The 26,560-nt window shown below is 46.2% G+C and overlaps 1 protein-coding gene across 1 annotated transcript in view; it reads right to left on the bottom strand.

The window, feature by feature from the left end:
• CACNB4 (calcium voltage-gated channel auxiliary subunit beta 4) overlaps positions 1-24,202 on the bottom strand; it is a 101,575-nt gene extending 77,373 nt beyond the window's left edge. The window contains exons 1-2 of the mRNA XM_074145975.1: positions 24,194-24,202; positions 23,967-24,050 (exon numbers count right to left, since the gene is read on the bottom strand). Of these exons, the coding sequence (XP_074002076.1) occupies positions 23,967-24,050; positions 24,194-24,202 (93 nt within the window). The remainder of the gene's footprint in view (positions 1-23,966; positions 24,051-24,193) is intronic.
• Between the last annotated feature and the right edge of the window lie 2,358 nt (positions 24,203-26,560).

Here is a 26,560-nt window from a genome sequence, read left to right as displayed (position 1 = left end):
ACAATTGGGGAAAACTGCCTTCAAAAAAATCGCAGCTGCAAACCACTTTAAATCAAAGGTACACAACACGGACAGGCAATAAAGTGAACCCAAACCAGCTGCTCTGGTAACAACTGAAGTCAGCTTCATTTTGGGGAGCCAATACTCGATTCCTAACTTCCCGGAGTCGTCAGACCCTCACAGGTTACATCTGCATGAGATCCTTTTAGCCCAATCGATCATCCAGCTCAAGTTTCACTGGGTCCAGAGCTATAAACTGGAGCTACAGGAAGGACTGCACAGAACTAAATAGCTGCGCCTTCCAGATCCACCTAAAAATAGGCTGCCTTGCTAACCTGGGAATTCTGCCTGCAGCAGCCACTTGTCCTCCCTTACTAATTGCCGTTAGTCAGAAAAGTCAAAAATACATAGCACGTGTTATGCAAAGCAGAAGGTTAGCCTTTCTGCGAGAGAGATGCTCCCAGCAAGCTCACTCTTCGCCTTCTCCGAGGAGGATTCACTGCGTTGCAACACGACTGCAATTAAAAAGGGAAGCGCCTCCATTTTAAGGATTTCTGTATCAAAATCTATAGTATGCATCAGTTAATAAGGGACAAAACCTGTTTTTCTTATGCTAAGTGGCTGTATACTGCTATTTTGAATGTGGGTTACCATGGTAATCAGCAGAATCTGGAATGAATTTGTTTCGTCATAATTGCTGCATAATTTTGTGCAAGCAGCTAAATACTCTCTTACTATTTCTACCGGATCGACTCAGTAGCTGGAGCTTTCATGCAACTCATGATTTAATGAACAAGCCATCACAAAATATGACGAATTAAAGCAATTATAATTATTTAGAACAACCGAGCCTGAACACTGCAAGCATGTAGGAGTGTTTATTAGTGTTTTCATGACTCAAAACAATTCCATCTTTAGAGCATCTTCAAGATTTTCTCTGTCTGGGGAGCAAGCAGAGAGATTTCCACATCAGCATGCTGTGTTTGGGGCTCCAAGAAGACAAAAGCAAAGGATGAGACAGCTCTGAGATGCCTCCCAGCCTGCCCAGTTCTCCCAGCCTACGACACAGAGAGAAGATAACTCCCAGGAGATGCCGGAAATGCTACAGGCTGCCCTAAAAAGGCACAAATCCACACAGCTGGAAAGCACTTATCAACAGGGCTCATGAATTCCCAATCAAATAACCTTTTATTGAAGGGACTACTTGGTGCCCACAGCAATAAATTATTAAATTTGAGCCACCACATTACTCTGAGCCTTCAAGGCCATAATATAACCCGGGACAGTAAGGGCATAAATTTCTGTATCTAATTAGAAATCTATAAAGTCATCATACAGAAGACCTCATGAGACCTTTTCCTCTGCTGGTTTCCATGTGCACTGTCCATAGCCCAGCACGCTTGGGTTTAAAAAATAAAAATATAAAAATAAAAACCACAAGAAAACCCACAAAGAAAACACCTGATCAGGAGTAGATAGCTAAAAATATACAATCTCATGGGGAGTGTGGGGGGAAAGCTGTGATTCAGACACAGCAAGGTGCTCTTACCTCAGCTTCCAGGGTGAAAATAAGGCAGTGACCCCTCTCCACCGCATGGTGGGAATAACCCCCTTCTCCCTACGAAAGAGCTTTCAGTACAGCACGTCAAGGGACGGGAAAAGTACTCAAGTACTGTTTCTATCAGATGTCTCACCATTTTGTATTGCCAAAAGAGCAGAAATAGAGTTGTTTGCATCAACAAATCTGGATGCCTTTACCAATTATTTTATTTTACAATTTAATCTGGAAGAAAAGCCAAGAGATTATAGTTTAAAAAAATATATATATAAAAAAAAGATCTGTTTTTAATTTACATAACCCCAAATCTCAGCAGTGCCACCACACATTACAGCTCCCTACCACGTTGCCTGGTGGCTATTTATATATCTAAGCACATCAGCACATCACATTGCCATGAGCTAAACAAACCAGGCAAAACAAGTGCTGCATTCCAGCTCCTTGCTTTTACGAGGTTTAACAGGAAATTAGGTGTATGTTTGTGGTCTGATAGCATGTAATTTTCTCCTTCTGAAAGCCTGTGTTGTAATTCCCATCCTTTACTCTCAGGACAAATATTTTTATGAAACTGTGTCAGCACAGCACCAACGCGCTCCGTGGCGATGAAAAGAAATTAATAAGTGCTTTTGAGTAAAAGCCATCAAAATAAGACAATGGTTCGTATTGGTATAAGTAGAAAAACAAAAGCCAAATTCTTGGGCATGCATAGGGAGGAGTACAAACCAAAAGATTCTTCCTCACGTCGCTTTTTCAGTGGCTTAAACATTGCAGGATTTTTGCAAGTGAAGCTTTAGGACGCTGAGAGCTCTGGGCAGCTGTTGATAGAGATGTCAGTTGTCTAAAATACGGTGGTAGCATTATTACCTGGGCAAGTGGGCAGAGCGCTGGGTATCTCATTAGGAGTGCGACTCTCGGCCAGGAACGAGATGACAGACAACGCGGGGCCAGGCTGCAAGGAGCCCTTGGCATGAAGATGTGGGGGCTATATTTCATAGAATAGAATCATAGAATGGTTAGAGTTGGAAGGGACCTTAAAGATCATTGAGGTCCAACCCCCCTGCCCTGGGCAGGGACACCTCCCACCACACCAGGTTGCTCCAAGCCCCCTCCAACCTGGCCTTGAACTCCTCCAGGGATGGGGCAGCCACAGCTTCTCGGGGCAACCTGGGCCAGGCTCTCACCACCCTCACAGCAAAGAAGTTCTTCCCCACATCTCAGCTCAATCTCCCCTCTTTCAATGTCAAACCCTTCCCCCTCCTCCTAGGGCTCCCCTCCCTCAGCAAGAGTCCCTCCCCATCTCTCCTGTAGGTCCCCTTCAGGTACTGGAAGGCCCGTTTGCTTGGGACTGAGAGAGACGTACACAGGAACATGTGTCAGCAGAGTCTTAAACGTGGAATTGGAGAAGAAATTCTTATTGCATTCCCAAAGAACGCTAGTTAATCACAGGAAATGTTTTTTTAACACATCTCCCTTTCAGAGGACAGATTCCAAAGACAGCACAGTGCCGATGTTTGTCTTTGCACATTTTCAAGTGTCTTTATCCAACCAGCGGGGTTTTTTGTTTGTTTTCAATCTGTGGGCTTGCCCATAAGAACTCTTGCCCACAAGAAATCTTCTCGTAAGTACAAGAAGACAACAGAGAGTATAGGTGACAGAAGGGTGGAAAAAAAAAAACCAACAAGAAAACCAAACCTATCTCTGTCTGGGAGATACCCAACAGTCATCAGAATCATGCTCCTTACCTACTTGAATTTAACTAGCATCAGCTTTCTTCAGTACCTAGAAAACTGACCCCAGCTTATGCCATGGTCTGTTGGGAAGAGTGCGTACCTAGGAAGAAAATGCTCTTTCCAGGAAAAGGATTTAATATGGAGAATAAAGAAGAGTAGAAGAGTCCAACCTGGGTGGCTTAAGAGGACAGAAACTTTACATTTGTGTACCAACACGGGGTTTCTCTCTGACAACCGAACCCGCAAACGGGAGGAAGTGGGCTCAGGATGGAGGCAGGGGTGAAGGGGAAGAGGTCTTGCCTCCTGCCCAGACTAGGCAAACATCAAATGCTTTCATGATATTACCGTCTCCTACAGTTCCCATCATCAATCCCAGATCTTTCATGAAAAATATCTTGACTGTTTCTTACATAACATTAATCCTTAATATCTGAAGCTGTTACATACGGCTAGCCCTTAGACACCATTTTGCCCATGGCAGGTAAAAATCCCCCCTGCCCACATGCAGTTAACTGCACACATTAGTCATTTGCATACGTTTATTTAGAGCTGATAAAAAAGCAGAACCCTTGTCATTAGGGTCCCTATTGGATCCGTAGGGGTAGAAACCGAGTCAGAAGAGAAAGGCAGCAGCTGCAGTGTCAGTATTGATAAGTTATGAGAACTTGGGGGCTCTGTACGGTGAAAGCCAGAGCCTGGCTTGGCAGAGGCCAAGGTGTTTCTCCCGTGGAAACACGCACGTGGCTGTAAGGGAGCAGTTTTGGAAGCCGGTGGGGGTTTTTTTGTTTGTTTTGGGGGTTTTCCAGTCCAGTTCACACAGCCACAAAGTGCTCTGAATCCTGCCCAGAAATGATGATTGACATCTCCCTTCTGTGGCTTAATGGTACGGGAAATATTCCATTGAAGAAGTTCACAAATGCTTTGTAACTGCTGAACGTTGCCTTCGTCTCGTGCGCCCTGCAAGCTCCCCTCCTGCAAGTGTGAATTCAAAGCAAGAGCAGGAACTTGCGTCTTTCTTACCTGGGCTACAAAAATCAATCATTCCTGGAAGCGTCACTCCTTGTAGCTCCAACTAACTCCGCTCTGCTGGGATAGCCTAAGCATCCTATCAGACATCCCGGACTGCAAATTACTGCCCCCAAAATCAGCAGGAGCAACTCTATGGAAAGTAAACTCCATGGAAATTAAACTCTATGGAAATTAAACTTTCTGGAAATGAATTATACTGGGCTTGTGATGTTTTTGCCTGAGTCAAGCTCTTTGCTGAAGAACTTGCAAAGTATAAAGACCATATTTAAATGACTAAAAGGACATAACGACTTCAGGACTCCGAACTCGCTGCTCAAGGGTTGAAGCATTAGAGCAAGCCTTAAAGTAACAACCCCACCCTGTGGCTTTTACCAGAACTGCAGGGTTTTAGCCCAGCTGGGAGCGCAGCTCATGCTGTCAAATAACTGCAAAGACACCCGGCACGTTTTCCTGCACGCAACTCTGTCAGAAAAGCATTTTTATATTAATTTAGCTGAGATTATAAAGGAATTATTTGGAATTTTGTTTTCGATAAGAGATGAAGCACTTTTTAGTCAATCAAGAGGATTTTTATCTTCGTATTAACAGCGCCACAAGAGTGTGAGAGCGCAGAAACCCCGGCCACCCGTCCTGTACAGAGGTGACTGACACAACTACCCTTCGGAACTCTATCCACGTTTACCTATCAACAACTGTACTCACCAGGTGAACCAGGATTTGCCAGGTTAACCTTGCCTGAAACACTAAGGGAGAATTTTGTGAAAAGAGGCTTTTAAAATCTAGGAAGTGTAACAATTAACAACTTTCTCTGGAAGTGAGTACATAGCTCAGAGGTCTAAAACTCTTATCTGAAACACCGTCCCTATTTTCCTAGGATCAGATTCTTCATTCCCATGGAATTCAGTGTTGTCTATCCTTACAAAGTACCTTGAGTGATGGCATTAGGGTGGAAGGACTACAAAAAAATGCAAGACAGCATCACTTCAAACTGACTGCCGGCTGAGCCCGTCCACCGCGCAGGGTCCCGAGGCGATGCACCGCTGACAGCACCCAGCCAGTCTCCCAACTTCTGGCGCCACACAGGATACCAATCAGCAGCAACAACCACCAAAAAAAAGCATTTCTGAAGCCCAAATCGGAATTTGATGTTTTAGACAGCAGCCCAGCTGTTTGTGCTCAACTCCTGCGCTAGATCCGAGTACGGAGTGACTGAGGATGAGAACACGACCACGGCAATAGCTGGTTGCACGATCTACAAACCAGCAGCATCCCCCCAGCCTTCGCCCTACGATTCTGCCTCCGTGGCCCAAATGGTCCTAGCCCTCATTACAGGCAAGACACGGAATTTACTTCCATCAAAACCTTACATTTTGGAAGATTATTATTACCGCCAGCTCTCTGCCAGAAAAACAAGGTCATTTATGTCTGTTCCCCTTCGTGTACAGAAGGCCTAATGGCCTCCTGATGCCCCAGGAGGTGACTGCTGCAAGCAGTTGCCCCCCTCTAGTGACAACAGGGCATGGATGGGTTCCGCTCACACTGGCCATGGCAAGGATAATGTCCAAGGAGTATGGACAGAGCAGCAAGGACCCCGGCACGGCCACACAGGGAGTTGCACGCCTTGTGATGGAGCACGTGACACTGGCTACTGCAGCCCAAGCCTGTGCCTACCACGTGGGCAAGTTGGTGGAGCAAGAACTATGCAGTAGCCACCCTAAGGAAGATGATAGCCATGAGTAGAAGGGGTGACATGGTCTATTAGAAACGATCAGAGACCCGTAGAGGGAAGCTGAACTTGCAGTCTTCCCAGCCCAGCTGCTGGATCAGCCGTCTGCCACTGGATTTGGGGTCAAAAACCAACAATAATTACACTGTCACCATAAAGAAATCCAGATGGCAAATCCAGCACTGAGACACGTGCTAAGGCAAAGCCGAGGAGCTTCGGTCCCAGAAGACGCAGAACCGGAGCCAGATGATGCCGGAGCTGCCGGTCCCAACTCCAGAGCTGGGCCAGCCCCCGGGATGTCGGTGGTCCCCGACACTGCCCATGGCACAGAAGCACCCGTGGCAATTTGGAGACGCAGACTCTGGAGGGAGCAGCCAAGACCCCCAAGAGCTGCTGTCTGAGGAGCAGCAGCATCTGTGTCCTGCTCCCGTTGTCGTGTGAACCACCCGGCCATCTCCCTACACAGCTTCCCCCTCCAGATGGTGACAAATTCCCAAAGACATTTTTAAATTTAGGGTTTTTTTTTCCCCTTTGCACAGCATTTTGCTTCCACAGGAATAATGCAAGTTCGTTCAACCCCAGGAAGTTGCTTTTTAGGTACAAAAGATAACACTTATCCTCCTACAAAACAGTAACGTGTAGGTGAACACAGCAGAACTAATTAATGGGCATAGTCCCAAACACGGATACCGGAGAGTCAGTAACCATCTGTACAGCGCATTCTGGTTTGTGACTGTATTTAAATATATTGTAGCAAGTAAGTATTCTAAGAATAGAACCGAATGAGAAAAAAAATAGGGCTTGAAACTGCTGCGTACAGTAATTTTATCCATCTCTAAAAGCCATATTTAGCTGAACTCTGAAAACCCCACAGAATTAATGCTGTGAATTAATAGGATTCATTCTAAACGCTCGTTAGCAGTCAGATTATACTGCCAGGGCCTGAACTTCGCTATTTAAGTGCATGACAAAGACCGTGCTGGACGTGGAAGTGAGACGGTGCCAGCTGGCATCCCGTGAGCGGCCATGCCTCCCTGCCTTTGCTGTGCAAACCCAGCACAGAAAAGAATTTTCACCCCAAGACATGAGGAAAATTGGCTAAAGAGCTCTCCGAATTGTTAAAGGTTGACCAGGAGTTTTTATTTTAGGAACTTCTGAGGACTAGAGGTCAGGTAGCATTGTGAAAATACATAAACAGGGATCGTTTCCAAATGATATTAAGGGAATCCCAAGGTGGATCATTATCACTGAAGAATTGAAGAGAATTAGGAAAATAATGGAAATAAGTATAGTTTCACCGGAAATAAAAAAGACTTCGAGTAGTTTTCATAAGACAACAAGTAAAAACAGGTTGATAAGACTTTCTTTCACATATACTAATAATTGATTGAGACCTGCCTGACATTTTACTGAAAGGGCTGCTCTATTCAATAAAGTCTAATATTAAAGAGATTAGGAAATGATTTATCAATAGATGTCAGTAACGTTGCTGATGAAAGTTACTGAAACACTTGTAAGATGCTTCTGCCGTGGGACAGCACAAGCTCAGAGCACGTTCACCTCTTCCCATGGCATCCTCTTCCCATCCCCTAATCCCACGCACGCCTCAAGTCGGAGCAGACCTCCCACAACTTCACTTTTTTATCACCCTCTTCATTCACAATGGCCGTACGTCTTCTCTTTGTACTAAAAGCAGTTTGTGACAAAAATATTATCATGTTCCACTACATGTAAACTTCCATAAAATCGCTTAACGTGAGTATCAAGCCTAGTAGGAATGCGGTTTCCAAGTACATATTGCCCACCTTGGGAGAAGGATGTGAAAACTTACAAGGGATCCAGAAATTAACTCAGAAATAATAAAAGCTGTGACTATGTGCCCTGAGAAGAGAGGCATGAAATACAGTTTACTCAGTTTATCAATAAATGTTTTTCTTACACAGGGAAGAGAAGCCACCTCTGGGCTGATCGAAGATCTGCCTGTCCCAGTCCCCTGCCTGTACTGGTACCAGTGCCCTTCCAGGGAGGGTACAGGAAGAGGGCAAGAGCACTGTGTGCTCTAAGCATCCGGGATTTGTCTCCATCCCAGAGCCAGGAATTACAGCCAAGTACTTGATAACCTGTGAACAGATTTCTCTCCTACTGGTTTGTCCACTCCCTTTTTCATTTGATCTGTTTTGATTTTTTTTTTTTGCGTCCACAGCACCCTGTGGCGAGGAGTTCCCTGCCTGAAAGGCAGCGCTGAGCAACTCCAAAAGATAATTATTCTCACTACCTAGCAAAATGGTATGTTATCCATCCAGATGGAGCACTTAAAAGTCAAGTTGCAAGACCTAGCACTGGTTTTATCACACAGATAGTCGATGGAAGGGTTTATCAGCCTAGTGCTGCCTATAGACCAGACTATATGAAAACTACTTTTCCTGACCACATCACGTTTGAAATACAAACAGCCAACTCATGTCACACATCAACCCCTAAGGCCAATCATATTTCATTTTTCTGTTGGGAACCAAATTGGTTTTGGTGCCATTCCCACAAATGGTTTTTCTCCATTTATCAAAACGTAGACGTGCATGGGCAGCAAACTTCCTTTTCACTGACAATGGCAGACAGGAGGAAAATAATAATCTGCCTGTGCTATTAGCTCATGCAATCATGCTTGCTTGGCACATGGAAGACCCTCACTGGTTTCAGCAGGAGCAGGACAGAGACAAGAGAGATTTGGCCTCAAATACATAGTCACTGTTTGCTTAGACACATCAAAGGAGGATAAATAACTGTGCTTAAAAAATAACACAAAACAATGAGAAAGAACACAGAAAAATCCTCAAGAAAGCACACATAAGACCAACTATATATATCCTAGGCAGGCTCCTAACATATGACAATAAAATATACCGAGTATCTCTCTTCAGCGTCTTGAAATTCCTTTTTCCGCATCCATGACAAAATCCAAATGGTCTTCCATGACTGCCCCCACCTCCCTCACCACAAAAGCCTTTGCTCACTCACATCTCCGCTCCCCCACTCCAGCCAAGCCTGGTGCCCCCCCTTCTCCCAGTCATGCCTACGCTGGTCCACCCACACCTTTATTATAATGAAAATCACACTTCTCTTTGACTTGTTCTTTCCATAACGTTCTGTATCCTTGTAGCAAGCCGATTTTAGGTCCAAAGCTGTTCCATCTTCTCATGTTCCAAACAACCATTCTTCACCTTCCAAATCCTCCTCAAAGCACTTTTCCTCGCAAAAAATTGCTTCTTGCTGGTTGGCGCTGTTACTGCTGCTGTCTCATAGAGGGAGCTCCAGCTTTGCAACTGTTCCCGAGGTCAAGGAGAAGACCAGACCACCACCCTGCTGCTTCCCAGTTACTACTCATGGCTAAGTGGTCGGGGCTACATGCAGGGTTCATCTAACCATCCCCAAGCTTCACTAGCTTATGGCCAAATATTATATTTGCTTGGTGCAATATATAAATATTATCTGGTGGACAGCATCATACTTTGCTTTCTTCATGAATTGTTCGCAACTTCTTTATTTCTGGTTCAAAGGTTCTGTGCTGCCCATGACCCGGGAGAGAAGGCTACAGCTCCAAAGAAGTCCACAGCCGTGGTTCGCAGGAGGTGACTGCACACAAGAGCAGGCTGCATCTTCCTAAAAGCACATTTTATTCACATAAATCCTTACTACAACAGCCAAGGCATCTCTTCAGAGATCTCCAAAGCATAAGATGTAACTCTCACGTGGGAGGGCTCTGGGAGAAGTAGTAAATCTAGGAGCCCTTTCTCAAAACAGGGTCTTCAAAGAACAGGTCTGTTGTAAGGAAAATAAAGAAACATCCGGAACTGCACGTTCAGCAAAAGTTTACAGATAATCTAAAAATAAAGGTGGGGCAAAAGGGAGACATTTGAGTCAATGTATGTACTGTAGAAATTTAGGGCATGATTCATTAGCCAAAAAAATCTGAACACCCTCTGTAGCTATTTTCAAGGAGGTACATGCATAATTTATGTGGAACAAGAGTGGGCTGCAATTTCCCCCACACTCCTTCTGCATAAATTACACCGGCTTGTAATTCATCACACTTCTGTTTTTCCTGCATGTAAGTGGTAACCTCTCATTTAATGATCACAGAAAACAGAGTCATCGGCAAAAAGGAAGGTGAAGTATTCACAGGTGAACCGGTTGCAGGTCAGACACATGCATGTGGTCCTGGAACCTGGAGAAGTGGAAAAGGTACCATCTTCTGGTAAGGGGTTTCCTGTGTGATGACTTTTCACAGTTATTTCTTTTTCAATGACCACAGTTAACAACAGACTACAGAAGTCTTTCTAAATCGCCAGCACTTAATCCCAGAGAGGACCCAAAGCACAAGATTATGCAGAACTTTAAAATACCAGGAGATTTGTCATGGAGGGATGTAAGCTGCTCAATTACTTGTTAACGGTGTAAAGCAGAAAAATCCTTAAGTGCATTAAATGAATAAATAAAACACCTCTACTTTGAACAAGAATAAAACCCACACAAATCTGATACATAGAATAAAAGCTCCATTACGAGCAATTACCCAGTTGACTGAACGAGTGGAAAACGTAGTCTTTGCCTTGCACTAGAAGCAGCACAGCCTCTGTTGAGTCCACCAGCCCTTCCTCTCAGCAAAGATGGGGAGAAGAAAAAATGAACCATGTTCCAGTTGATCAACAAGAAGCTGGGCAACAGATGGGCACTCACAAGAAGTACGAAGCTTGCACTGAGAGATACGCTGGGGACATCAGTAATATAGTTGTACCTACACATCTGACGAGAGGACAGTGCATGAGAAACGAACGGAAAGAGAAGCAGATGAGGAACGAAGGAGGCACACTGCCCAGCAGGGACACCCTGGGTGCGTGCCACTCTTCGTTCCAGTCTTCGGAAGACAAAAATCAGCCAACGTAATACTTACTTCAGCATTCACCATAAGAAGCAAGTTCATTATAAAAATCATAAGCAGGAGGGCTTGGATATTCAGCCAAACAGATGGGTGTGCTCTGCTCGGCAATGCTTACATCATTTTCTTTCTTTCTTTTTTTTTTTTTTTTTTTAAAATGTACTTTTGGGCTCTGGAAATCAGCAAATGCTGTCTACCCCACGACTACTGAATATGGCTAAGAATAAAGCACCCTGTCCTAATCAGTCACTCAGTCCCTTCTCCTTGAGGCTGGTGTTTGGAGACTCAACATTAAGGTTGGTAATTCACGTTTTCACTGGAAACAAGGAAGGAAGGAGACAGGGAAGGAAGGAGAGGAAGGAAGGAAGGAAGGAAGGAGAGGGAGGAAGGAGAGAAAGAAATTGCAAAAAGGGTAATACAAAGAACAACAGTTGTCTCTCATCTCCTTCTCCATCTTACCATTCTGCCATACAGCCTACTGCAAGCCATGCAGCTCACCCCTGGATCCTTCACACCAGGACTGCGCCAGGACAGTATATGGCTGGAACAGGCCAGGACTCTAGGATTATTGGAATAATTATATAATAATTATTCCATCTTTATTTTGTTTCATAATGTCTCTTTCCGTGGTAAATAAAGACTCTTATTCTCAGCTGAGAGGTGACCTCCCTTCAAGAGTTGAAGTCCACATGGAATAATTCATGCAAATCCTCAATGCTGGACACCCCAATGTCACTCCCAGAGAAAATCAGAATATGTTAATTTTATCTTGAACAAGAGACATGTGACAAGGCAAAGAGCCTGAAGCAAAACAAAATGACCATCTTCATCAAAGAAAACAGGGGACTTCTGCTCAACAGCAGGTGCAATGAACCAATCTGGAACCATGTCCCCCGAGAGGGACAGACCCCAAAGGAGCATTAGGCATTTTCATCATCCCAAGAGAGCCTCCTGGGGAATCTGGATGAGTGCCTGAGAAGGCAGGAGTGCGATAAAGGCAGGTATTGTTTGGAGAGAGTTGGGTTTGGTAAGGCTTTCGGGCCAATAAACTTTGCTTTGTGAAGGTTTGGTCCCTGAGTAAACTTGTCATTATTACTGAAAAAGCAGGACCACATGTGCTGAAGTCAAGACGGTTGGGAAAAATCTCAGTGCCGAAGCCTTACAAACTACATTCTCTTCTTTCACCTTCCTGCTGCCTTTTTAACCCCACCTCTTTCTTCATTTCTCCGTGTCTCTGACCTGACCTTCTTCTCTAAGGAAGTGGGTTACGCTCAGCAGCCCTGGATTCCCTCTCCTCCTATCACAGTCTGCAGAAATGTCAAGATACACTTCATTACTGTTGCAGCCCTCCCGTCTAACACCCCCAGGTCCCACGTCTCGTATACTCACAGCCAGCACAGCAGAGCAGCTCACATTATCACCCCACAGGAGGGATGTTTCCTCCCCGTGACCCCAACACGTGGGGAGGGAGGGACAGGAGGCAAAGATGTTCCTGATGGCCTCAGATGACTAAAGCCAAAACAGAAGCAGAATATTTAAGCCATAAGTGCCACCAAGCACTTTGAAGATTAATGACTGGCTGGATGTTTAATGTACCCCAAGACATTAACCCCAACTGCTCATTAAGTCCTAAGAAGTGCCTGGTGCCAAGGTCATTTTTATCATTCTAAGATGAATAAAAGAGAGGAAAAAAAACAAACAAAAACACCCTACCAGCTTATGAAATTTCTCCTAATGGGAAAATCAGTTTCAATTGCTAAGAAGAGGTCACCCAAGGAACGAACGGCCCTCCAGGCACAGCAGATCAGGCCAACCAGTCTACAGTAAGAACTGAGTTTGGACTAGATTTCTTTTCAGTCCTCCACATCTTCTGTATTTAAGAAGAAACCATCCCTTTTGTGGCTCAGTGTCTATGACCAGTGCTGTGCTCCTGGCTGGCCGTGGGAAATCTGCCACCGGAGGGGCTCGGAATATCTGACCTGTTGTCTTAACTGGGGGAGGCATGGAAAAGGGATCTCCATTGCTAAGTATAATCACTTTGCTTTTGCAGTATTTATAGACACGTCCTTCATTTCTAAGCACAAGCACAAAAATGGCCATAACACACAGAGATGCTTTAGCAGAACTGTCAGCCTAATTTCAGCAGAATTTCATTTCAGCTAATTCCTAATACAAAATTTTTCCTCACCATCTTCCAGGTACACAGTGCCTTTGTCATAAAAGGCTCCAAAAAAACTTCCAAAAAATTGGAGTAGAACACGTATGTATGACCTGCATGTTGTCACCAAGGTCTTGTACAGGACAACGTACCACTGAACCCGTAAGTTAGGAAGTGAAGAATATCTCTCACCACAAGAATTTGGGCAAGCAAAATCTAAATCAAAGATATAATTTGGTTGGAAAAATCATAAAATAATCTACCTTTTTCTTTGGAAAGAGACATGTAACCCTGTAGTTACCAAGGCTTACTTAAGTCACAAATGAGGAGCTTAATTTAGGTTTTCTTCCGTAACGTGCTGTATGGGCTTCAGCTGAGTTTAACAAGGGTGTCTAAGCCTGTTTCAGATGACCCAACACATCCATGGGGCTGCAGCAGGGTGATGGTCTTCCACAGGTGCCCAGATCTACCTCCTATTTGCCACAGCATGTTGTCCTTGGATGCTCCCAGCCAGAAGAACCTGGGATGTCCCAAGTGGGACCAGACACCAGAGCTGAGGCAAATGACTCCTGCCCGTTGAGTCCCACACCATAAAAGAGCTTGGCTTCCCAAAACCAGAAGTGTCACCTCCTCTCTCACTGTCCAGATGAGTGCCCTTACAAGTCTCTCCTGCCCATGGTAATTCAGGTAGCAGCTTGTTTTCAGTTCACAAGACCTGAAGTATTCCCACCCAACGAGCAGTGTGAGAGCAGCTCTTCACGGAAAGTGCAAGAAATAAAACCAAAGGTCTCCATGAAGCACAGTCAGCAAATACCAGGAATGTCCCTAAAACACCCATTACGATGTTTAAGGCCACACGGAGAGCCCCAAAGATGCATTTTCTTCCTAAAATGCTTGTAAAAACTACTAAGTTTTGTAAGCATTACACAAAGAGAATCTACTATTTTGCCAGAAAACACAGACCTCTACAACTTCATCTGAAAGACGATTCCCCCCACAAAATAATCACCACAGAAGGATCGCTTCAGCGGGATGTGTTTCTTCCAGATCTGACGGGAATTTGATTACAGAGCTGCCCACGTGCAGCTCGCTGCCTCACCGCACTGTTTCTTTTCCCTCCTGGAGGATAAACCACTGGAAACGTTTCCACAGGTGAAATATGCAAAATTAATGGAGTGTCACTGGGTAGAAGCTACCAGATTACGCCAATAAAAGGATTATCTTGACTTTCAAAGAAACAAGCGTTTTCAAAGGATGTTTTCAAAATTCTGACTTGTAGTATTCTACTACATTATCTGAATCAGGGTATCAAATTTTGCAAGGGATATCAAAATGCATTAAGTATATTAGCCTAAAGAAATATTGAGACATAGGGACAGTTCCTGCTGTCCATATGTATGCATGGAAAAAAGATATATTTATATAAACTTTAAAAAACAGTCAGTTGTTAAGCACTGAAACCATCGGACTGAAGAATGACCATCATCAAAATACAAACGATAGCAGAAACAGAATACAAGTAAAACCAAATGAAGATTACAGCTAGAATATTGCTTATTCTGCACAAGAAAAGGCGTCATAACCCAGACCCAAGCAACACAAAGCCGCCAGAATCCAGTATTCAAAAGTAACGTCTTCACTTAAGGACACGAAATCTCTTCTTTAGAACAAAGAAAGGTTTTCCCAAAAACAGTGATGCTCATCGTAAAAAGTGTCAAGGAAACAGAGTGCACAGAGGGTTTATTATTAAGAGGGAATGCGACCGGAGTGTAACTACTAAGATGTATTTTTACCCTACTACCTTAAAGCATTTAACACGCTATGGCCCAGATCTCACGAAAAAACACGTGCAATTTGCTTTGCAAAAAGCAGAAACCCCAGAGATTGGTGTGGGCCCACTCACGTACAAGAAGGTACCCGTGGGAATGCCGACACTGGGACTCCCGACAGCTGTACGGGAACAGCCCCCTTTTACAAGCCATGCCATGCCATTTGGGAAAGTCAGTGAGAGGCAAAAACACACTTTGTACACATTACAGATGACTTTTAGGAAAACTTCCAGTTTTGCTTAGAGGGACAGGAGAAGGCAGGCGAGTCCTATCTATTACCCATCCCACTTCGCCCCAAAGCACCAGGGACAGCTGGAGACCTCATTACAAGCAACCAAAAATTAATGCAACAGACAAGAGACAGGGTGTTACTCAGACTCTCTGAACACGTTTTTGACATCTTTTCTCAACTGTCAAATTATCTGACATCAGTTATCAGAATCACCTTCTGATTGTTTTTATTACATTGACTGTTAGCCAAAAAACTGTCTTTAATGGGAGATCTTTTTAACATCCCAAGTGGCTGAAGAATCCCATCTGAATTTTGTTTTGCTAGAGGTCTGCTTTATTATTTTTTAAAGCAGAATTTTGATGAATATACGCGTCAGGCTTCCCCATATAACCCTGAAACCAACAGAAAGGAGTTAAGAAGCTATTTTCTCCAACTCCGTGGGTCACGCAAGACCTAAGGGTTTTTAGGAAAACGCTATTTCTGTCTCTATTCTTTTCGAAGCAACAGAACATATTGTAGCAAACACCGGTTTGGAGCCCCATGCAATCATCTCTGCTTCCTCCATATTCAGCACAATCACATGGAGATTGCGTTTGACACAAGCCATCGGTGTCCATAGAAACTGCATGGCAGCAAGCGCAGGCAGAGCCCGTGCGTGGCTGGAGCTCCCGAAATCTGCCGGAGCGGCTCCGGCGCGTGGCCTTACACTATAATCACCCAACTGGAGTTTCACACATTCTGTTACTGTACAGCAAAAATAACTGGGGGGGGTCCGGGGGGGAGGAAATAGCGGTGAGGGTGTCAGAAGGTGGCGGGCAATAGGAGGTGGGAATGGAGCTGCCCAGGGCGCTCAAGCCCCGGCTTCAACACGGGGTTTTATCAAGTCACATAGCTCTTCTGGCTCCCATCTCCCCATTACAGAACAGGGGGCAGTAGGAGCACCTTGCATTTATACCGTCATATGCCACGCATGTCTGTAAAGAGATTTTTTTTAACAGCTACCTATTAAATATTATGCATTTGGTATTATGCTAGTATTCCAAGAGTTACTGTGATCATGTAAATACTTCATGGTAATAGCATTGCATGAATAAAGAGAATTAGTTCTACAGGTCACACTAGAAAAGTACATTTAAACAAACACCCACGCTATGTACAAAGAGACAGACAACTCCCAAACACAAGAAATTTTGGGTGAGGGATAGCCAAGTCCTATTTTTTTATTCATACCTACGCTGCTTATGCTATTAATATCTGACTTCTCTTTTGTGACTTTAGGCTATTTTAAAAACGAAACCTTGTTACCATGGAGACAATAAGCCGGTCAGCACATCTGCTGAGGAATAGGACATGAAATTTTTAAAGTGAGAATTTCAAAGGCTCAGACTTTCATGAATCCGCGCCAACGACTCCATCAAATCCGCGTATGGGAGCCCGATAATTTAGTTAGCTGTCACCTACCAGATTTCTGACAATCTTATTAGCCGTTACTGTGTGCCAGGAGCCACCAGCAGAGATTGCGGCGCTACGAGCACTGGCACGCCGAGGGGATGAATCATGTTGCTCTTCCACGTGCTGCCCTGGCCACGCTCACGGAGCGGCGAGGACAACAGCTAATTACGAACGCAACCCCGTGAACCTGCCTGAAAGGTTGATAGATGGCTCCAAACAAAACCAAAACAACAAACCAAAAAAACCCTGGGGGATTATTTATTTTTTTTTAAATGCAATCACTATCGTTATTTGCTTGCAAACAGACACACACAAAAAAAACCCTTTTTCCGTTTCTAACGGAACACTAAGTGGGAAGACAATTTGAGATTCAATTAGTACATTAAGAAATGTTCAATTAAGGTTCCCAGTGACACAGAGATACACAGCTACGCTCGCTCTCCAGATGAAGAAATGAAACTCGCAGAAGTCTGCTGGCTTCTTCCTGGTCAGATGAAGCGACGGCAGAATTAAGGAGAGAAGCCAACTTTCCTACTCTCTGTTTTATAACAACAACAACAAAAAAAATCCCTTTAAGCTGCCTTCTACTGTTATTTCAACCTTGTGAAGCTTGTCCCCCACCCACCACCTCCTCCTCCCAACCCTGCCAGGAGAAACCCAACCAAGGCAGGATTTTGGGGTGCCTGGGATCATGGCAACACCGTTGGATAGGACAAGGCAGCTTTCAGGAAGGTAGATGTGCACAGTACGTGTGACAGCCACGTGCCACCAGCTGTTACCAACAGGGAAGCCAAGAATGGGGGACACACTCCAAGTCCATCAGCTTCCCAAGCCATATCAGAAGACAACTCTGGAAAAGCTATCAGCTCTGTATTCCATAATTCTGACTTAATACACATGGGCAGCATCCTGTAAGAAGTTATGGAGAGGAGAGATGTCATCTAAAAGTCATCAGCACAGGTGAGCCCGATGGTTAGAAGCTGCTCAGATATAGCACCCTCCATCACTAAAGCACTTGCAGTGGTAACAAAGTGTGGTTTTATTTCACAGCCTTCATCATTTCAGTATTTCTCCCAATCACAGGTGTCATTACGAGCCTCACCAAGGGTCACAACAGACCTTCTCTTCCAAACCTTGCTGGGACCTTCGGTTGGACGGTCTCTCTCCATCTGGCAGGAGACAACTCCATGAAAGTTCTCCAACCCATCGCAGGCAAATCCAGCTGTGGTGGGTCAGATCATCCCAGTGCCAACTGCCCAGGACCTGGGTACAGCCCCTATGAAATTCAGGCCACGATGACATCAGTGGAAAACACCAATTTCTCTCAAAGCTCATAGGACCTTTTGTAAACTTTCTCCATGGTGCCGTACACAGGAGAAAACGGCAAACCAGCCTCAAAGTCAAATGGCTGTTTGGGGTAGTAGAGCAAGATGCTCCACGGACATTTATTTCAGCTCAAGCATGTCTTACTTTGCCTTATTGTAAATCTACATATTCAGGTTAAATCAAAGTAAACTGGTCTTCAGCGTGGCTTAACTTGAAATAAGCAACTGTTGTATTAGTTAACTACATCAATTTAAGAACAAATGTGAGTTAAAACAATGTCACTCTGCCATGCAGACAAGGCTTGTGTTCTTTGGAGAAAGGGCTGAATCTTTTATTCACCTGTCAAATGCTTTAACAGCTTCTGAACGCTGTATAGAGAAAAATAACGATCCAGTCCTGTGTCTAAGGAATAATCATATTCTATGACAGTAAGTTATATTTTAGAAATTAATGACTCATTGTAGAATTGAGCTCATCCTGGTAAACTGCTGAAATTCTAATCTGCTCCATCGCAGATATGTATTTTATCAATCTAATCAGCATTTGATTTTGAGAAACACCTGGTTCACCGCATACCTCGGTTGGAACGGACCACACCACTCAGCATCACCCACCTCCTGCGCACCAGAAAACCCGTATTACCAAAGACCAGAATCTCAAGAGCAACAACCGAGGTCTCGTTTCATTCCGAGGAAAATGATTTTAAGATCAAAAAAAAAAAAAAAAAAAAGCAGAATTGCAGGAAGAAATCAAATGCATATTAAAAAGTTTGGTAAGAAGTGGTCACTGAAGCTGCCTACATACATTGCTAAGGAGCAAAGACCAAATGTTGACTCCCCCTAATTCAGATCATTACTTCAGAGGAGAGTCAGCAAAGAACATCAACTACAAAACTCAAACCTGTACTTCAGGCCATGCATTGCTCTTGAAAACATCAGTGTACGCAATTAAGCTAACTTCTGCCAGAGCTGACGAGCAACCTTGTGTGCTTCACATCTGTGAAGGCACATGTGAGGTGCGCGTGGGGCGGCTCGACGTCCCATGTGTCAAGGGAAAGGTTCCCTGACTTTATAAAGGACAACAAAAACTCAGACACCCTTAAAGCTTCCCAAATCTGATCTACAACTATTTTTGCTTGACTAAACAAGAAGACACCTGAATGTGGATGCCAACGTCCAGCTGCAGTCCAGTGCTCGGTCCTGCAGGAAGGACACCACAACCCCACCTCCACACACAGAGCAAACCTCAACTGAAAACAAGGCAACAAAACCCTAGAAAGACTTTTACTTTTTCTCTGATCAGAATGTCATTAACTTTTAAAAAAGGTTGCTACAGCTTGAGAGCTGGTCTAATAAAAGGAAATGTTGCTTTTCTTCTCCTCTCACTATTACATGGGAAAAATGATATTTAAAAGGGGGAAGCGTAAGCATTGCAAGAGATGCACCACTAGGTGTAAATATGTCTCAAAAGAAAACTGACTTTAACTTCAGCTATCTCTAAACATAAGCAGCAACAAACTTCCAGGACTAAACTGCGTGTCTGAAAATGATTTTCCGTCAAGCCAAACGTGCTTGGACGGAACAGGCACACTCGGGGCCTTTACTTGAAGCCTCTGGCATGAGCCAGAAAGAATTTCCAGCCATCACTACGAGTATTTCAATGAGACTGTATTACAAGGTCCTGCTGATTTCAAAGAGCAGATAATTCAGTATTTCACTTCAAGCACGTCAGTTATGATAAGGTTATACAGCGAGGCAACGGGGCACGTGAGCAGACAAGTAACAGCCCCATTGGGGACCAAACCACCAGTCCACCACCAGGCTTCAGTTCTGGTTCCACCTTCAGAAGCAGAGCTACTTGACACCACTTCAACACAGACCACCTCGTGGAAGTTAATTGCACAAAACCTTCTTTAAATGAGGGAGGGACACCTAGAATAAGATGTTCAATTGCACCTGCGCTGAGGGAAGTTTGGGTAACAAAAAGGAAAATTTATAAAAACTTCACCTCCCCTATGGAGACAGGCTGAGAGAGCTGGGGTTGTTCAGCCTGGAGAAGAGAAGGCTCCGGGGAGACCTCATAGCAGCCTTCCAATATCTGAAGGGAGCTACAGGAGAGCTGGAGAGGGACTCTTTGTTGGGAAATGTAGTGACAGGACAAGGGGTAATGGTTTTAAATGGGAAGAGGGGAGATTTAGATTAGATATTAGGAGGAAATTCTTTACTGTGAGGGTTGTGAGGCACTGGAACAGGTTGCCCAGGGAAGTTGTGGAGGCCCCATCCCTGGAAGTGTTTAAGGCCAGGCTGGATGGGGCTTTGAGCAACCTGCTCTAGTGGAGGTGTCCCTGCCCATGGCAGGGGGTTGGAACTCGATGATCTTTAAGGTCCCTTCCAACTCTAACCATTCTATGATTCTACGATTCTATGATTCACGCACCTCCGGGCAGATGGGCATCACCGTGGGGAGACATCCGCCTGAGCTGAGGAGTGAGGAGGAGGAGGAAGGGAGGCTGAACCTCCACCTCCAGCACCACAACACCCCTTCTCCGTCCATCTCCAAGTGTCAAAGTCCTCTCAGATGCCGACCTTCCCCTGGGGGTCCCCAGTCCTGTTATGCAGATGGAGCCATTTAAAGCGTGGTTTCCCCCCCCAAAAAAAATTGTACTGTCACACGCATAAAAGCTTTTAGTGGCTTCTGACACACGTACCTATCGCTGCAGCCCCGGCCTCGCTAACTCACCTGGGACTGCCCACAGTAAAGAGCGGCCACCACGGCACTTTCTTTTGACAAGAAACACAACCTTTGGGCGACTGTTGCTGTTCTTCACGGGTCACTTTGCTTCTCTCAGTGAAATAAATTCCATTTGAAAAAAAAAAAAAAAAAGTCACGGGCAATAAAACCGATGCTACCAGAAGTCAAAGGAAAAAAAAACCCTGCATTTACTCACAAGTCACACCGTGTCACAATAAGCGATGGAAACATAAAATCTTCCAGAAGAAAACAACAATGACTTATTATTACAGCGTTTTGCAAACTTACAAGCATATGTTTTCAGCTGACCTACTTATTGTCTTATAATTGACTTCTGTCCCTTAAGGGGGTTCTTAAATATAATTGAGCACCACCTGCCACGTAAGAGGAACAATTTTGTACATCCCTTCCTTGCTCAAATACCGCACTTAACAGCTTCAGCACCAGGTTTACTCGCAGCCGTGGCCGCGCCACCAGAGACAGAGGTGCCTACCCAACAACCCGGGAACCTCCTGCACCCCAGGTCACTCCAGGACACGAGTGATCTTGCTCACTGGGTAGGTCTTCGTGGTTTTTTTATACCAGCCCAATGATTTTCAGCACGTTCCTACCTGTTTCTGCTTGTTTCTGATGTGCTGATTGCACATCAATCCATCTGTATCTTCCAGGGCAGCATTCCCCACCAGGAAGAGGGAATTAGGGGCCCTGCTGGCTTCCCGTGCTGGTGATGCTGGAATGGGGAGCTCAGCCCTTGCTGACACTCACGTGGGACTCGGCGCCATGAGCTGTCTTTGCTTATCACCGTGTGGGATTGACAAAAATGCAAACTCAAAAGCTCGTCCAAACATTATTCCCTTACTAAATTAGACTGGCCAATGGACTGAAACCAAGAATTAAATGCAACACAATGAAAAGTCAAGGAAAGAGTTCAAATCTGGGGGAACCCGCACCTCTGCCGACACAAAAGGAAACCAATGATAAAACTTCCATCAGTATTTTGGGCTTGGGCAAGAAGCTGGTGCACAATTCTTAATGCATATGAGATCTACAAAAGATTAAAACTCTTTAGGGACACTCATTGCCAACCCTACTGACAGAATTTCTATTTTTTTTTAAATTATACCTACAACCACCCCAACGTTACTTGAAGTTCATTCTCGCTATTAGGACTTCTTTTTCCACTTATGCTTCTAAAGCCCGATTGCTATCAGGGAAAACTTTGCAGCTGGGGAAGAGGACATCAACGCTGGGCAGCTGGGACTGCTCGGCGTCTACGGAGCCAAAATCCCCCATTCTCAAAGAAAAACCACAAACCACAAAGGTTGAGAAAACGGTCTCATTCAAGCACTAAAGGAGCAGCAGAAGCACCGTTGGGCAAAGGAAACATTGTCCTGACAAGGTGAATTGTCCCGTGGCGAGGAACCTCACGTGAAGCCCATGTGAAGGAGCAGCGAGACCCTCACCCCAGCACATCTCCAGCTCAGCCTCACCACGGGACAGGCAACCCCAGAGGCTCAGCTCACACAATTCCAATGAAACCTTCTCGCCCATCTCGGGGCCAGAGCGACTGCACTTGTCTGTTTAAAAGCTCTTGAGGTCAACACCCCAGAAAGCAACAGCATTTTGTCTGCTGCCTTCTCCTTTGGGGTAAGTACAGATCAATTTGGCAGCGCCCCTCAAACCTGTCAGCTAATTTAAAGCATGTTAATGTAAGGCCCTGGAGCTGGGGTCAGAAGCAAAAGCGAGTCTCCCCATCTCCCCATAGAAGACAACAGACGTACAGACACTGGAGCACTTGCAGAGCACACCACGTCCCGAGACATGGGACATAAAAGAAGTGCAAAGCCCAGGAAAGGCTCCGGCGCGTTTCACACAGGCATGAGGTGTGCGATCGATGCCATCCCTGGAATTCAGCTGCGATGCCAAGCGCCTAGGCGTGAGGAACCGGGCTCTTCCACACAGCATGAAATCCACCTCTTGAACCAAAGCATCTGACGAGCTGGGAGATTCTGCAGAACATCTCCAAGAAGGGCCCACCACCACCTCCAACACCTCCTCAACCGCCACGATAGACCAACGCAGGCTAAAACTAACTTCATATTTATTTATCCTTGTTTCAACTCTAATCCACATGGCTGAGATCACGTTAAACGTCAAATTCTTACTGTGGCTCTCCCACCTCCTTCTGCTGGTGCTGGAAACGGGGACCTGCCAGCCCCACACCACCGCGGTTCCACTCCGGGCTGGAGCGGCGACGAGGAGACCCCACAAAGCAAAATAAAACTTCCCCTGGGTTATTTAACTCTCTTTCTCTGCCAGACACAGACCTCACAACTTCCACGTCCTGAGCAAAACCCGCTTCCACGCACAAGCATCCCCAAATTCCTCAAGGGCCCAGTCCCGCTTTCTTTGCGCTTCCTTAAATTTCTACTAAAGCCAGGGAGGAAACCGGGGAGGGGTGCGTGGGGGACAGGATCGTGCTCCAAGAAACGTCCTACCTCCTTTACTTTGGAAGCAGATTAATAACAGTCACTCTAAGAAGCGTCTGTCGGGAGAGAAAGCGATGCTCCGGTGAGGCTCGGGATGTTCGCCTCTTGTTTTACCGAGGGAGAGAGGGCAGGAGAGAGCGGGAGACCGGGAACGGTGAAGGAAAGGGTTTCATCTAGATCTCCCGCACGGCTCCGGCGGTGCCAGGGGAAGCAGAGCTGCTGTATAATTAGCACCGACGAGCCCCGAGCCCCAACCCCAGATGCTCTTGACACCTTTGCAAGTGTCTCTTCTTTTTTTTTAGTTTTTTTTTTTTTCCCAGAGACAGCTCTTTGAGCCAGAAGCTCAGTAAAAATCCCTGGCTCCGTTCGTTCAGGAAAGTGTCTCGCCCTCAGCGTTAAAGAGGGAATAACCAGAAAATCAGCCCAAGGTAGAACTGCCCGCAGGGAGCGAAGGCAAACACCGTACCACAATTAGAATAAATTATGACTTCAAGGCAGGGTTTTTTAGGCCTTTCTACTAATTCGGGGGCTCTCTGGGTTTATAGTTCCCAGCCCAGCGCTGCCCTGTGTCCCCAAACTCCCCGGCTGCGGGCGCTGAGGGGGATGAGCAGCCACCACAACTTGTGCGGGGCCCGGCACTAAAAATCCTCCCCCCCCACCTACCCCCCCCCTCCTCAAAACGCAGTATTTTATTAAAAATGAGGGAAAAAGGGCTTCGTTAAAAGGTTAATTGCCACACACACACCCCTTTACCTGCCGCAGGATGAAGCTGGTGGAGGTGGTGCTGCCATCCGAGCGCTTCAGCCGGCTGCGCCGCGTCGCCGTCCCCCTCGTCACCTGCCGGCGGGGATGGAGGGGGGGGGGGGGGACACACAAGACGTGAAGGTCGTGTCACCACACACCAACCACCACCACCTCCTCCTCCTCCTCCTCTCCCACCCTCCAACCCACCCCCGCCGCCCCCCGAGGCCGGCACCCACCGCGGCCATGGCGGCCAAGGATCGGCGGTTTCTCCTCAGCCGCCGCCGCCGCTCTGAGGGGAGGCTGAGGGCGGGGCGGGGCGGGGCCGGGACACTCGTGGCCACCGCCCCACGGGCGGCCCGGCCCGGGGAGAACGGGGCAAACCCGGCCGTGGCGGGGGGACCCCCGCCACGGCCGGGTTTGCCCCGTTCTCCCCGGGCCGGGCCGCCCCCTCGGACCCCCCCCCCAGAGCGGTTTGGGTGGGAAGGGACCTTAAAGACAGGGACAACCTCCCACCAGACCAGGTGGCTCCAAACCCCCCTCCAACCTGCCCTTGAACCCCTCCAGGGATGGGGCAGCCACAGCTGCTCTGTTCCAGGCTCTCACCACCCTCACAGCAAAGAATTTCTTCCCCACATCTCATCTCCATCTCCCCTCTTTCAGGGTCAAACCCTTCCCCCTCCTCCTATGGCTCCCCTCCCTCATCAAGAGTCCCTCCCCAGCTTTCCTGGAGCCCCTTGAGGGACTGGAAGGGACTTGAAGGTCTCCCCGAAGCCTTCTCTTCTCCAGGCTGAACCCCCCCAACTCTCTCAGCCTGTCCTCCCAGCAGAGGGGCTCCAGCCCTCCCAGCATCTCCGTGGCCTCCTCTGGCCCCGCTCCAACAGGTCCATGTCCTTCTGCTGTTGGTGGCCCCAGAGCTGGAGGCAGCACTGGGGGGAGTCTCCCCAGAGCGGAGCAGAGGGCAGGATCCCCTCCTTGGAGATCCACCTCATCCAGCTGCATCTCACCTGGGATGCTCCTGCCGCATCCCACACGGGACTGTGGCCAACGGGAGATGCCACAGGCAAGCACCGGCCCCCGAGCCTGGTTTAACCTCCTCAACCTGAAATGGAGCCACAAGTGCCACCACTACATCAACCCCAGAGCCACCCAACACTTCAGGGTATTGATCATTGTTATTTGGTGTGGCACTCCCGCTCAGTGCCACCATTTCCCGGGTCAGGAGGCAAAAAAAAAAAAAAAAAAAAAGGAACATAAATCAGGAGATGAAGCGATTTGCATGAAGGGAAAGAGGAAATCTGGGGAAGAATTGGAAGCAGGACCTGGATTTCCTGCTTCCCACTCCTGTGCTGTAACCGCAGGCACATCGCACCTCCCACTGACGTGAGTAAGAGCACAAACGCGTGCGGCTTTGAACTGTTCTCACTTGGACACCAGAAAGCTCCGAACACACACACACACACACACACACACACACACACACACGCACGCTCCGGTGACAGCAAACATTCCTTCCCTTCTTCCCATAGACACGGACCGCCGATTTTTTTCCAATTCCGTGGATGAGACCAGGCAGCCTGCTTTCCTCCTCAAAGATGAATGTGGGTCATGAACGCTGTAGCTCTAAATTAGATCATTTTTAAATTCAGTTTAATCATTAAATTGGTAGCAGGAAGGATACTTTTCTTTAAAAAAAATTAATCCTAGCGCGACTGAGCACAGGGCTGACTTCCCAAGCGGAGACGCTGCCCAGAAAACTAACACACCCTCGCCTCGCTTTAAGGAGAGGTAGAAAGGGTCAGGTTCAGATTCGAAATGAGTAGCGAAGAACCATTTGCCAGCAAATTCAGTAAACGCTTGGCTTCCTAAGATTTAGATTTGCAGCCTGAAGTGGCCTGAAATCCGCCCGCTGGGGTCAGTAACTGGAAAGGGCTGTAAATAAATCACTGCATTTCATCATTTATATATATATTTATATATAAAATATTTATATAAATAATATAATATAAATTAAATATATAAAATAAAAATATCTTATATATTATTATATAATTATTATATGTATTATTATATAAATATATATAAAATAAACATTTTTTATATATATATTTAAATAAGAATGAATGGCGTTGCTCTCAGGCACCACAGGCTCCGTGCACGCCTTTTCCTGGTGCCCGTTCACAGCATTAGCTCACACGACTCCCGTGGAGCCTTTATTTTCCCCGGCAAGGGCCTCCCCACGTCGCAAAGAGAAGACTCCTCACCCCCGTCCGTTAACCAAACGCGTTTTTATTCACACAAGGCAACGCACACGTATTGCGGACAGGAGGCCAACCAACCCGATACCCCAACAAAACACAGCCCCTCGTCCTAATACTGCAAACTCTTTAAAGACAATTTTCTGTAAGAACCGTGGTACATCTAATAACCAGGACACATTCACCTTAACCCCCCCCCACCGCCGACAAAACAGCAGCGGGACCTTGCTCTGAGTCCCCAGCCCAGGCGCGCCACCAGGTCACCAGAAGGTGCCGCGGTGCCGGGAGCGGAGCTGAGAGAGCTCAGAACCTGCCCCAGCCCCGTTTCCTCCCCGTCCTTTTTCCTTT

The sequence above is a fragment of the Numenius arquata genome, chromosome 3 (assembly GCF_964106895.1).
Source record: "Numenius arquata chromosome 3, bNumArq3.hap1.1, whole genome shotgun sequence".
NCBI lineage: Eukaryota > Metazoa > Chordata > Aves > Charadriiformes > Scolopacidae > Numenius > Numenius arquata.
The sequence above is the reverse complement of the archived record's forward strand: the minus strand, read 5'-3'. Positions and strand labels throughout refer to the sequence as shown.